This window comes from Saccopteryx leptura, chromosome 1 (assembly GCF_036850995.1).
Source record: "Saccopteryx leptura isolate mSacLep1 chromosome 1, mSacLep1_pri_phased_curated, whole genome shotgun sequence".
In the NCBI taxonomy this organism is placed as follows: Eukaryota; Metazoa; Chordata; class Mammalia; order Chiroptera; family Emballonuridae; genus Saccopteryx; species Saccopteryx leptura.
Window position 1 is genome coordinate 183,094,562 of NC_089503.1, and position 13,526 is coordinate 183,108,087.

General features: G+C 46.9%; 1 protein-coding gene and 1 long non-coding RNA gene across 2 annotated transcripts; one reads left to right on the top strand and one right to left on the bottom strand.

The window, feature by feature from the left end:
* The first annotated feature begins 1,435 nt into the window (after nucleotides 1-1,435).
* On the top strand, nucleotides 1,436-7,366 carry LOC136403538 (uncharacterized). Its single transcript, XR_010751148.1, has 2 exons — nucleotides 1,436-2,456; nucleotides 2,626-7,366. It is a non-coding gene; the product is annotated as an uncharacterized lncRNA (long non-coding RNA).
* A 1,363-nt stretch (nucleotides 7,367-8,729) lies between these two features.
* Nucleotides 8,730-11,595, bottom strand: IRF2BP2 (interferon regulatory factor 2 binding protein 2). Its single transcript, XM_066382358.1, has 2 exons — nucleotides 10,438-11,595; nucleotides 8,730-9,862 (listed from the first exon to the last, which is right to left on the bottom strand). Exons 1-2 carry the CDS (start codon nucleotides 11,468-11,470, stop codon nucleotides 9,150-9,152), a joined length of 1,746 nt encoding a protein of 581 aa, XP_066238455.1. The 5' UTR covers nucleotides 11,471-11,595; the 3' UTR covers nucleotides 8,730-9,149.
* Nucleotides 11,596-13,526: the final 1,931 nt, after the last annotated feature.

Genomic DNA, 13,526 nt, shown 5'->3' on the forward strand with positions numbered 1-13,526 from the left:
AACATTTTTACTGAAGTCAAAATCCAATGAAGATGTCCTTTTTTTTTTCATAATACACCATTTTTATTGATTATTTTAAAAAAGGCAATATGCTCAAACATATTTTCACCCCATTCCCCTTTCCTACCTGTCACCAGCCACACAAATACCAACTACCCTTGCTTTTAAAGCCATGAATGGACTTAGGTAAACCATTCTGGTGGTTATAGGTAGGCTGGTCCTTCACTAAATGAATCTGAGCATAGAACCTTTCAAGAAATGCATTCATTTCTTTCATTTGTAGTCTGGGTTATTTTATTTCCAATAGGACTGTACATCCCCCAAGGTGATAACAACTTTGCAAAGCATATGGTCCTACGTTTAACATCTGGTGGGAGTCCTAGGTAGACTCAGATTCGAGGGGTGACACATCTTCTATGATGACAGCAGGGGGAGCCCCTTCTCTCCAGTGTATCAAAACCCTTTGCTAATACCCCCTTTAATATAACCAAAAGTCTCTATTTTTAGTGGTACAATTCACTAAGTCCAAGTACCTAATGGGTATCAATACATCCTGTGCTTTCTCATGTCCGCTTGGTCAATGAAAAACCAAAAAGCTGTCATAGAGATTTCCCAGTTTGATTCCTTAGCTGCACTAAAACAAGCACATGGTAATAAAATAAATAATAAATTAATTAAAATAAAATTATGAAATAAAAACATAAAAGTGAATTGAATAACCTGAAATGACCACACAAAGTCCAAGAACATCTAGAGGTGCCCTGACCTTAATTCCAGTGCTTTTGTGTATCTGGAAGAGACCTGGACCATTCTGAGTTTTCATTTCCCAGCACGTTTTGTTCTCAGAGATCTCTGTGGTGACTGCAGTGCTGCTGGTCATGAGAAAAGAATAAAAGTGCTGCTGGTCACCGGAAAAAAATAATTCCCAGGAATCAAATTTCATCCTGAAAAGACTTCCATGTTTCTCAATAAAATAATGTAAGGAGCAAACTGTTTTGTATGATTTCCATCTTGAGCTTTTTTTTTTTTTTTTTTTTTTTTTGCATTTTTCCGAAGCTAGAAATGGGGAGGCAGTCAGACAGACTCCTGCATGTGCCCAACCGGGATCCACCCGGCATGCCCACCAGGGGGCAATGCTCTGCCCCTCTGGGGCAGTCGCTCTGTTGCATCCAGAGCCATTCTAGCGCCTGAGGCAGAGGCCACAGAGCCATCCTCAGCACCTGGGCCATCTTTGCTCCAATGGAGCCTTGGCTGCGAGAGGGGAAGCGAGAGACAGAGAGGAAGGAGAGGGGAAGGGGTGGAGAAGCAGATGGGTGCTTCTCCTGTGTGCCCTGGCCAGGAATCGAACCGGGACTCCTGCACACCAGGCCAACGCTCTACCACTGAGCCAACGGCCAGGGCTCCATCTTGAGCTTTTAAAACAGTTTTTGTGCCTGTTCTCTGGAAAGAAAAATACGTGAAGAAAGTCTTTGGTGGGCTGTATCTAGGTGTTCTCAAGTCGGGAACACGGTTTTATTTTTTTTGTAACGCTTCCCATTTCTTTAGCTACTACAACCACTTTTTAAATAGTATCCAAAACTATGACACAACACAGTCCATAATGAAGCTCCCATGGCCCCACTCCAAGGCTGGTAATGAATGTCACTTCAATGTCATTAAAAAAAAAAAGGACTGGGGTCATGCCTGTTATTGTTTTGGAGATATTGTTATAGTGTTAAGCTGAATAATTAACAAAAATTAGATGTTAATTAATTCAGTAGCACTTCAAGTGCCCAGTGGTACTATATGATAAGAGAAAGAAACTTTATTTTCTAATTTCAATAAAGGTTTCTTAATTTAAAAAAAAAAAGGCAACTCCCTTTTAGGCAGGAAGTGTTACAGTACTTGGAAGTCCCTATTTGGGCATGTCCTGAGATCTGCTTAATAAAGACATTTTTATGAACATGCCCCGTGCATTAGTAGTATGCTTTCTGCTAAGATGGATGTCCCTTAAACAGGATTGTTTACTCCACCAGCACGAAAGGTGTGCCTTATTATATATAGCCAGTTTAAAAAAAAAAAAAAAAAAAGGCAGCAGCATCATGATTTCCAAAAAGGGAATGACACTTGGGGCAGCTCTTGTCCTGTGCCCTCTTCAGCTCCGCGGACGCGCCAGGCACAGCGAGCGGCGTCAGGTTGTTGGCAGGCCGGCTGGCCGCTCCTGACGTGCGTTTCTTCTTTTCAGGGCCGCAGGGCCCGACGCCCGGGCTGGTGCGCATGGGGAGCGCAGGCTCGCCGGCCGGAGCCGGGCCTCTGCCTTTATTTGGTTCAGCGCGCGGGGCCGTCCCTGGACCCTTCCACGGACGAGCGGGGTATAGGCGCTGCTCCAGTCTGGCGCACGCTGCCCAGGTCAAGTTCTAGAAGCAGACCTGGAGCGCGGTGCGTCCGAGGCACGCGGGAAACAGTCTGCGGCGGAAGTGAGTGACCTCTTTCCCTTTCCTACCCGTTGGGTAAACAGGGTTGGGCAGCGCTGGTGGCTTTCTTCCTTTTAAAAAACGTCATTCCAAGCAACAATGACCAGTTAAAAAAAAAAAAAAAAAGGCTACAGTTGGCCCATTCTGACCAGGGCTCTGGTGTTTTTAACAGGCCTGCGATTTGTGTGAAGATGGTGACTCCAGCATGATGGGTGCAAAGTGAACTTGGTGTGTGACACCACCTTGGACTTGGGACTGTGCTGCTCCCAGGTCGAAGTCCAGCCAGCCGGGGTCCCGGGGTGCACGTACTAACAGACTCACTGCTCAGTGGGAGAAGTTACCCTAACTCTGCTTCCAACCTCTGGAAGGAAACAAGCTCTTGCAGAGGGTGGACTCTTGTCACTATGCGCCCTTAAGCAAGCTGACATGCTTACCTGTGCCAGACCTTCAGCTCCAAAGCCCAGATGATGGGCCCACTTAAAAGTGTTAGAATACAACCACCACCATGACACTGGCGGAGAGAGTATTATTCCAGAACTTCTCTAATGACTGTCAGCCTCTTGTGAAATTCTGATTTCAAGTGTATATGTGGTACAATAAATCTTTATATCTCTCACACACACACAAAACTAATTCAATTGCAGTTTGTTGGAAGAAACAAGAAAATGGGGTAAGAGGCTTTCAGTATGGGTGAAGGCTTCAATGATCTTTTTCTGTTTGGCAGCTGATACAGTCTCTGACACCGAGAAGAATGTGGAGGACATTAAGCCAAGGCTGTGTGTAAAGAAATGCTGATTTATTCAGACCCAGACCATCCCTACTTCTCTGCATAACTCTGAGTACTAGGGTTAATAATGTTAAATAATATGGTAAAAGAAGGTACTTCTCAGTAACTTGAGGCTGTTTTCATAGTCTTTCCCTCCATTAAAATGAATTTAGCCCCTTACTTCCAGTGAAATGTTTCTGTATTTTTCCTAGAGATAGAAATAGCCATTTATAGTTCAAATATTTATTTGAACTGTCCTAGGAAAGAGGTTTTTCTAAATGGCAGAGAAATATGCAGTGACCTAAACCTTTATTGGCTAAAGCTGCTACCCAAGTACTGCACAACAAAACATGATTTGTGTTGTGCATGACTCCTGTCCCCTCATGAATATTAACTGGCAGTCATGATATATAGTAATTACTAAGTAAAAGTGGTGATGGAATCTACAAATTATGTAACACAGCACATACCCCACCCCAAATATAAACTATCTTTAGAAATATTCAAATGTGACATTATGCAGAATATCTTATCTCAGAATCAAGGGCTTCTGCTGAATGGTTTGGAGGCTCTTTAGATTATGCAATCTAACTTCTAAAACCCATTCAAAGGATGAGATCAACCAGTGCAAGATGCCTGCACTTGAAACAGGAATGCTGGAGTCTTACTTACCTCCAGACATTGTCTGCCCTAGGAGAAAGTCATCTGCTAGAGGGTTTTCATGGCTGACTTTGTGATAAATTTTATGTGCCCTGAAAACTTGTTATACTATAATTTTGAGTTTTGAAGAGCTAGTCTACATTTTTTCAAATCAATATTCAAGACTGTATTATGGAAGAAACTGTTTATACCATTATAATAGGGTTGTTCTATTAAGATTTCACTTAATTCTCAGTCTGTTTTTTGGATCCAAAATAAAAGAACAGCTTTAAGACCCAATGTCTAAATGATTCCAAAAATTGATTTGCCTATGTTACACTTGTCCCAAAATAACTGTCTTGCATGGCTTGTGTTATGCTGCTTAATGCCATGAAAAAGCACACAATATTGTGATCAAGACCGGCGCAGATGTCTGTTGTCATAGGGATAGACCAGGTTAACAGATTGACGGGTTAACACCAAACTGTTTAAATTCGATGCAGATTTAATTTGTTAATGGTGAAGAGGGATAGTGTGGATATCCCTAATTATGGGTTTTTCTGGGGATTAATAGAGAAATCCATAGGTAATTCATTAACCCAGTCATTTTCCACCTTTGAACTGCTTAAGTAATTTACAAATTGACTTTTTGTACCTTTAAAATTACTGTGAGGGCCTGACCTGAGGTGGCGCAGTGGATAAAGTGTCAACCTGGAAACTCTGAGGTTGCCGGTTCAAAACCCTGGGCTTGCCTGGTCAAGGCACATATGGGAGTTGATGCTTCCTGCTCCTCCCCCCTTCTCTCTCTCTCCCCTCTCTATAATGAATAAATAAAAAATCTTAAAATATATAAAATTACTGTGAGGGATTCATATCTTTTGAGGAAAATGCAGGCTGCCAACAGAAACATCAAGATAGAAAGTCTGGGAAGTCAAATCCACAATTTTTACTAGACTCTAATCATTTGAATTATAATCAATACTATTGCCTAAACGTATTGCCGTCAGAGGCCTAACCAGTGGCACTGCAGGAGTTAAACAGAATCTTCATGCCCCTCATTTCTAGAACTTCAGAGGATGAAGTAGGTAAATGTGTCCCATTCATTGGTGACTCTGATCTTGGGCTGTGACAGAGGAAAGGCGTGTCTTCTCACACTGTTCCTATGAAGAAAAAGCGAATGAGGGTGACTCAGGACTTCCAGTGGCCTACTCACGACTGAGTTTTTCTGAATGATTCCACGTGTACACTTTGGAATCAGGAAGAGAAACATTTCACTCTTCACTAACCAAATAAAACCATCTATAAATCACATGCAAAACAACATTGAGTAAATCACATGCAAAACAACAGTTGAGTAAGGAAGGAAGGACTTAAAAGTCGTTCCGTATTTCCCCTTAACTTTTTCCCCCCTTTGGGGTATAAACAAAGACATCTGCCACATCAAGAGTCTGGTTTGTTTGTTTGTTTGTTTTTTAACTGGAAACTGAATGCAATCATAAAAGTTTACTTTAGAAGGAGCTTTTGAAACTTCAAAATGACTTCTGCAAGCTGCACTCCCTTAAATTTCATTAAAAACAAAATCTAGCATTCTTAAAAGGTTAACATTTCTTTTAACTCATTTATGAAATATTGTGTTCTGCATTACAATCTATAATTAATAAGACCATAAGACCGTTTCTTGAAAAGTTCTTTAAACGGGCTACTAAAAAATATTAAAATATAGTGATGAGTCCCCTGCCCCAAGTTACTGGACCATTCCTAATGAAAAATATACATCCAACTACATATTAACTGTTGCTGTTTAATTTAAAACACATAGTAAATCTATGTGTACCCACCCTATCCTCTAACTCCTTGTAAGTTTCACAACTTCCTTTCATAGAAAAGTCTGCCAAGCCATTAATCAATAAAGAATAAAAGCTGCAAACACTTAGAAATTTCTTACTGACAGTACAGGTAGTTTGTAAATGTTATCTCCTGCTTTCCACCTTTTCTATTGATAAATTCTTGTTTCAGGATATCAATAAAGCTCATAGATGGCTTTAGCTTTGACTCTATTCCAAAGCTTTCCAAAGGGCAGGCTTTTTTCCCTCTTTTGTCTTCCGTGTATTTCATTTGGCCCAATAGGGCTGTTTCACTCCAAAGCTTTCCAGAGACCAGCTCTGTGTCTTGATCTTTTCAATGCCGTCACTTTTTTCTCCTTTCAATCTGCTATTGCAGCATGGCTGGCTCTACCACAAGCCCAACAATAAACAAGTGCTTCCTGGCTGTACTTTGCTCAGCTCCTCACTCTGTTCCCCTCTCCAGATGCCCTTTCCCCAGACACTAGCTCTTTTTTTTCTATCAGCAGTTGCCTTTTTGTTTGTAACTCCTGTTCCACAGTTTCAGTCAAACCCTGACCCCAAAGCCACACATCGTTTAGTCACATTGCCATTAGTGATTAAAGCAATAGCCATTCTAACCCTACTTTAAAAATATTTAAAAAAAGGCCTCAGAAAATGTTCAGTGCTCCCAATTTTATTTTTATTTAATGCTAAAAGTTAAAGGAAAAAAAAGTATTGTAAATCTGACAAATGACAGAATGCAGGTGATATTTCCATAGCATGATTTTAAAATATAATGTTGATATTTGAGATTACACTCACTTCAGTTGACATGAGTTTTCATCATATATAGAAAAAGTATCACCTTCAATTTAAAAAAAAAAAGTTAAAAGGTGGCACACTTTTAAAATACTTGGTGGTCAAGGAAAGGTGTATAGTAAAAGTTGTAAACCATGAATATGTTCTCATAACTTTTAATGTGAGGCCACAAGAAAGACAGTACATCTGTTAAATTCTATAAATCGGTAAAGCAAAAAAGGGAGTTTCAACACGTATTGCCTAATATTTTGAGTATTAAACGCACATCTGAAATATTAGGATTTGAAATCTGATACTGCCCATGTACAGTAAGTAGCTTTCTGACATTTCTATCCAGTTGTGGAGAATCTCTGTACTGTCATTAGGTACAACAAAAGATCAAACCCATGTCCCCATGTTAACTTTTTAACTTAAGAGAACGCCATTAAAATAACCCAGATCAACACTTTCCAGCTGCAAGTCTCCCATGAAGGCCACCCACGACCTCCATACACAGCCCTTTAAAGCTGTTCATTTTCTTACCCTTCACCATCAGCACAGAGAAATGATAGGCTGTCTTTTCCACAGCTCGATAGACTTATTCACAACAGCAGGATGGTGCTTTATTATTTCTTTTGGAAAACTATCTGTATTAAGATTGCAAAACATACAGATGGCTACCACAAATTAGGTCCAACGACTGATTAACTTGTCATATCTAAGAGGTCAAATTTCAACTTATAATAAAGTGCCTAGGCACACATTTATACAAGACCGTAATAGTTGATTTCTTTACAAATATCTTTATGGGCATGTAAAACTGTTTCTGTGTGTGTACATTTACATAAGAGAAACCAGTCTGATTTAAAGTCATAGCTACTCCAATTTTTAAAAAAATGTAACAACTGATGAATCATGCAAGTCTGTTGGTCATATAACAATAACTGGTAACATGAATTTGCACAGCATTAATAGGTGCACTCAATAAAAACACTACAAAAATACTGTATTTGGTGCAGTATCTGATTTTCAAATGTTAACTCGACATTAAAAAATATTTGCGCAATTTTAAAGACAAAAACATAACTAAAAAATAATCCAAAGTGATTAACAATCTGTTTTCTCAAATTAAAATAGATGCTGGGATACATATAAGTTGTAACAGACCTTGAAGCAATGATTCAGCCTAATTATAGGGCCAAGTTACAAACACCTGAACATAAAAGGACTTATAATAGTGTTCCTGTGAATGTTAAAACAGCACAAAAGAAAATCCAGTATTGCTCTGAGACAACTATATTCTAATAACTGCTGATTGGTTTAAAAAATCATTTTACTGATGCAAAATAGTGATCAAAAGAACTTAGTTTACAAAAGGCTTCTAACAAGTTTGAGGTGGGGGCCTGTATTATGTTAAACCTTTCCTTTAATTTTCACCAGTTTATCATTTTTTTCCCCAGATGAACTAGGTATATTAACTTGGTATTTCAAACACATAAAGAAGGAAATTACAGGTTTCCTCCACCCCCATTTGGACTGTCACTGATATGCCCACAGTCCTAGCAGCACCATGTGCTGTTATTGTCATTGTACCATACTGTATTTAGCACTCACGAGAAACAGGGTGTAAGTGATAGTATCAAACAGCGCTACAGGTAAATGATAAAAAACAAAACACAAAACAGAAATGAAACCAATCTCGAAGTTCACCTGTACTGTAATTTCCCTTGCAACTCAAAAGAAATGACAACAGCAACAACAGAACTCTGGGGTGTTCACAAAGATGAAGGGGCACTGCAGAGCTAGGCCCTGTTCAAACATGGCAGTGCCACCTCTTACACACCATCATCCATTGCCACCACCTTCCGTCACCGACTTGTGTGTTATGTAACCTACTAGCATGCAGCATTATAATCTTACAACTGACTACGTGGGCAGTGGACAGTGATCGACTTTGCCTTAAAAATTCCCCATCAAACTCACACAGCCCCCAAAATCTCTCAGCAGCAAAACTCTCAGGCAGTTGTCAACGTCCCAACAACTGAACTTGAAGAACAAAATAGAGAAGCACTCAAAATCTATTTTCCTATTCCTCTAAGAGGAAATTTTGGAGGGGGGGATAAACTTTGTGATATTTCCCAGTGGCATGCCGACTCCACAACAGTGCCCCATTTCTTCTCCTTCTCCACCATTTGGCCTCCAGCCTGAGAAAGGGGCCAGCAATAAGGAATAACAGACGGTAAGGCAATCTTACAATGTCAGAAAATGTATTTGGCTTTTTTTTTTCCTTTTTAAAGTAAGTGCATACAAATACAGCTAGAAGCATTTCGGATTTTGCCAAGTGCTCTAAAAAAGCAGGGAGAGTCACAGCCTACATTGAATGGTAGCTGTCACCAGAATAATAAAACACAGAGATATGCTAATAACGTTAACAAAGAGGAAAATGTCTTTATAAGTACATACCTTTTGTCGTCAAGAAAAAATATAGAAACACAATGTATTCAAAAAAATCAAAATTATACAGCCATGTTTATGAAGTCTACATTTATCTTGTCTTGGAGATATATATATATATATATATATATAGAGAGAGAGAGAGAGAGAGAGAGAGATACAATTCAAGCAGTTTTAGTTAAGGGTAATGATTGTTTTTTTCTGAAACTGGAAAAGTCAGGAGTCTCTTTCTTTTTTCACTTTCACATCTCCAGCAAGGATGGTTGCAATTTCCCCTTGCATGAAAGCCCAGGGGACATTGGAGCCCACAAGAGGGCATTTTTCCCCACTGGGACAATAGACCTCTCCACTAGCTCCCTGCTGTTTGATGCTTTGTCTGGAGCAAGGGAAGCAGAACTTGTGCGAAGGGACTGACGGGCACTGCACAAAGTGGGTGTCCTCCAACCGCTCATGGCAGAGGGTGCAGCACAGGGGGGCACTGGCTGCCAGAGAGGAGTCTGGGAGGCTGGCAGGGTGCACTGGCTCCAGTCCTGTGCTGCCTGCCCCTTGGCCCACCCCCTCTCTGGGGCCTAGCCTTCTTTGGTTCATAGAGGACGGAGAGGATGGACTGCTGCTATTCCTCCTGGTCATGGAGTGAACCTGGTTGGCATCTTTGGAGGCATGACTGCCCCCTGCATTGTCTGCTACTAAGATCAAGGCTGCCATGGGGGACTGGCCATTCTGGGCTGCTTCAGGAGGTGTGGTCCGGTTGGAATGAGGTGAGGCAGTGGGTGGTGGTGGAGACATAAAAGAGGATGTAGAATTAATGGGGATCTTGAGCCCTTCTGTGGATGTGGACAGCCATGGCTGTGCCTCTCCATTGATCTTAGGGGGCCCAACTTCACCTTCTGGTTCTGGAGAAGGTTTCCTTTTCCTTGCTGTTCTTGCAACTGAAAAGAAACAAGCAAAGAAAAGGGAAAAAAAGAATAAATGAACATGCACTGAAAAAGATCTTTTCCTAACATGAAACAAAACTCACTGAAGTAGTTCCATCCTCTAAAAACCTGTAGGTAAATAAAACCTCACAGGAGTTTCAAATGCACGTGCAATTTAAAATACTTATGGGGCTGGTTCTGGAGCTCTACAGCATCTTTAAAAGCTACAGAAAAGGGCTCTTATACAACGGCCTGTTTTTGTGTGTGTGCGCGCGCGCCCGCGCTTTAAGATCCCCCAGCAGGTTAAAAGGTGACTGGTGCCCCTCTGCTTCCATCCAAGAATGTGCCGGGAAAGGAAAACCCTGTGTCAGTGCCTATCAGCCCAGTGTGACTCATCTCTGTTGTGCTGCTTCAGCACAGGAACACGTTGCCACTAAGCACTGGTTCCGCCTGGGGCCGAGCAGGAAGTTCGGTGTTTGTAGTTTATGGGCTAAGGTAGAAGCCTAAATGGAAAGAGCACTCCCCCCACCCTCCCGCGACTGCTTTCCGTCCCTCTCCCCTAGGTTCCCTCGCTCCATAGACGCCCCTACCTGCTTTAGACCCGTTGGCCTCGAACCCCAACAACCTGCCTGCAGTCAGGGTCGGTTCCTTCTTAAACTTGCTCTCGAAGGGCCCCGAGTGGCCATGCTGGTGCAGCGCCAGCAGCGTGTCCCGCACGGTCTTGGGTCGGTTGACCCAGTCCTGCTCTCCTGGCGCGCGGCCTTTGCCTGCGCCCTCCGCGCCCAGCTCGGCGGCCCCGGCCGCGGTGGACAGACTGTCAGACGGGCCGCGGTGCGCAGGCGGCGGCGCCTTCTCCTTGGCCGCCACCTCGCGCTGCTCGTGCTCCGAGGCCGCGCAGCTCGACACGGACGCGGGTCGCTTGTGAGCGCCCAGCTCGGCGGGCGCCGGGGAACCGAGGCCGGCGGCTGCGGCCCCGGACACTGCGGCCAGCGAGGCGGCGGCGCGGCCGCTGAGACCGAGCGCGGCGGGGAGAGGAGCGGCCGAGCCGTTCATGAGCGGTACCAGCGTAGGCGGCACGGCATGGCCACGCCGTGGGTTCGGGCTCTGGCGGTTCAAATCCGGCGGCTCCTCCAGCTTGGAGAAGCCGTTGGGCACCAAGATGCCATTAACGGGAGGCGGCTGCGGCGTCGGCGTCTGGGTCAGGCCCGCGGCTGGCCGGGCGCCGCCGAAATCGGGGCCGAGGCGTGGGGGCCGCTCGGCGGCGGCCAGTGGGTAGCGCTCCAGCGCCTGTGGGGCGCGCGGGGCTGCGTCGGTCCCGGCGTGGCCTAGCTGCTGCTGTTGCTGCAGGAGGAGGTCCTTGGCCGAGAGCGACGGCGGCTTGGCTGCAGCCGGGGCGGCGGCGCCGGGTGGGGAGCGGCCCTCCGGGAAGCAGCCGTGCGCTCGCTTCAGCTGCCGCGCCGTCTCGATGACGAACTCGACGCGGTCGGCGCCCTCGTAGTTGACGCAGCCGCGGCACACGGGCTCCGTGAAATCCCAGATCATAGCCCAGGGCATGCGGGGCAGGTCACACAGGTAGCACGACTGCCGCCGGGACGCGGCAGCCACTGCCACCGCCGCGGCCATGTCCACGAAGCTCGGGGTGGAAGGGGCGCCGCCGCTCGCCGCCGGCCCCACGCGCGCCCTCCGGGCCCCCCAACCCCGCGGCTCCCCCACCAGCGGCGGCGGCGGCAGCGGCAGGGGCAGCGGCAAAGGCAGAGCCCGCGCGGGCTCGGCGCCCGCACAGCGCCCCCGGGACACGAGGGGCGGCGGGCGCGGGGCGAGGGGCTGCAGCCGTGGCAGCACGGCCCCCCGGCGGGCGCGGGCGGGCGGCGGGGGCTCGGCCGGGGCCGCGGCAGGCCTCCAGACCGGAGCAAAGACGGGACGCGCGGACGAGCGCAGCAGGTCGCGGCGGCAGCGGCGGCGGCGGCGGGCGCAGAGTGTGGCGCTGGGGGCGGGGAGCGCAGGGGGCGGGGGCCGGGGGGCAGCCGCCGGGGAAGTCTCAGCCCGAGCAGCGGGGCATGCCGCGCCGAGGCGGCGGCGATCGGGCAGCGTGGAGCCCGGGCGCGGCACAGGTCCCGGCTCGCTCTGATGCTCCCTCACAGCTCCGGTCGTCGCCGCTCTCTAGCGCGTGCGTCAGAGCCCAGCCTGCCTCAGCTCGCCGCCTCGCTATGCCGCCGCAGCCAACGCCGCCACTGCGCCGCTCCACTTCTACAGACTTGATTCTTCGACAGCCTCACACTGCGTCTGCGCGGGACACCTCCCTCGTGCGCGCGCGCGCCCGTCGTGCCGCGCGCGTCCTCGCGGAGACTTGAGGCTGTTTGGAGAGCCCGCTATGTGTCCAACGGGTCACGCGTCCCGCTGAAGGCACCTCAAGTGTCGCCTGCTGTCCTGCGGCCGCCCGGAGACCTCGACTGCTTAGTCGGGACTCTCTCTCCTCCTGGTCCGTTTGGGTAAAATGTTACTAAACCTCATGTTTTTAAAGCGAGAGCACTTTGTGACTGTGCTGTCAGTTTTGTTTGCAGGCAATGTGGCTCTCAGGTCTTTAGGAGTTACATTGTTCAGTAGTGCTTTACACTTGCATGTGTCTGGGGGTCATGCGCCGCCGGCCCTCTTACGTTTTTCTAACACAGGAGTATGATCCCTCTCAAGTCTGGAACCTTCCAGAGGGCAGAGGCGGAAGACAACCTCCTCTCTCCTCCACTCCTGGGCCTCGCGGCGCCAGCACCAGGCAGCTTGTGTAGGTCTGAGGCGGGCGCGTGAGGTGGACACGGGGTCGAAGCCCGCGTGCGCCGCGGCCGAGAGTGCGCACGCTCCGCGCGGAAGTGACTCGGCGCCGCTGGCGGCTTCATTGAGTGAACGCACATTCCAGGGATCCGAATCTGCGGCCAGCGCGCCGCGTCACTTCGTAGCCCCGTTCCTGTCGACCCCGCGCCTCCAAGTCCCGCCTCCCGCCGGCTCTGCTGCTGCAGGCCTGGTTCCATGGTCCCGCGTGGATTTAGGTGGCGGGGCGCGGGCATCGTTGAGAGCGGAGCGACTGTGCGCCCATCACGCGGTCCGGCCTGGAGACGTCCGCACCTATAATGAATTGCCAGCCCGCTGTGCCCTGCACTGTTGGCATCCAGCTCTGCCTGGGCTGAGCTGAGCACTTCAGTTTCATTCTTGCATCGGGAGGAGCTGGTGTATGTTATAGTAAATCACTTTTGGCTGGTCGTTCGTCTTACTAATACACGCAGGCTTAGTAATTCTAATTTGGAACTTGGACACTTCAACTCTGCAAGGGCAGCCTCTGGAACTGATTTTGTTGGAAAACAGGCCCACATGGCTTTTGAGACTGGAATAAGCTGGTTAAGTGTAGGAAGAACAGGGTACTAATTATATTCTTTCCTACCACTAGATTGGTAGGTGGAGAGAGAAAAAAATCCTGCTGACGTTTCTCTCTAGTTGTTGCTATTGAAATGCCAGGTTGCTTCAAAGGATTAACCACAAGGAAGAGGAAAAACACCCTTAGAAAAACAGTGGAGGGAGCTGCTTAAAGTACATGAAAAAACCTGTTCGCCATGGCACAGAAAACATAATGCCAGACCTAAATGTTTTTTTCAGGCTAACACTGGAGCCATTCTCTAGGGCAGTGGTCCCCAAC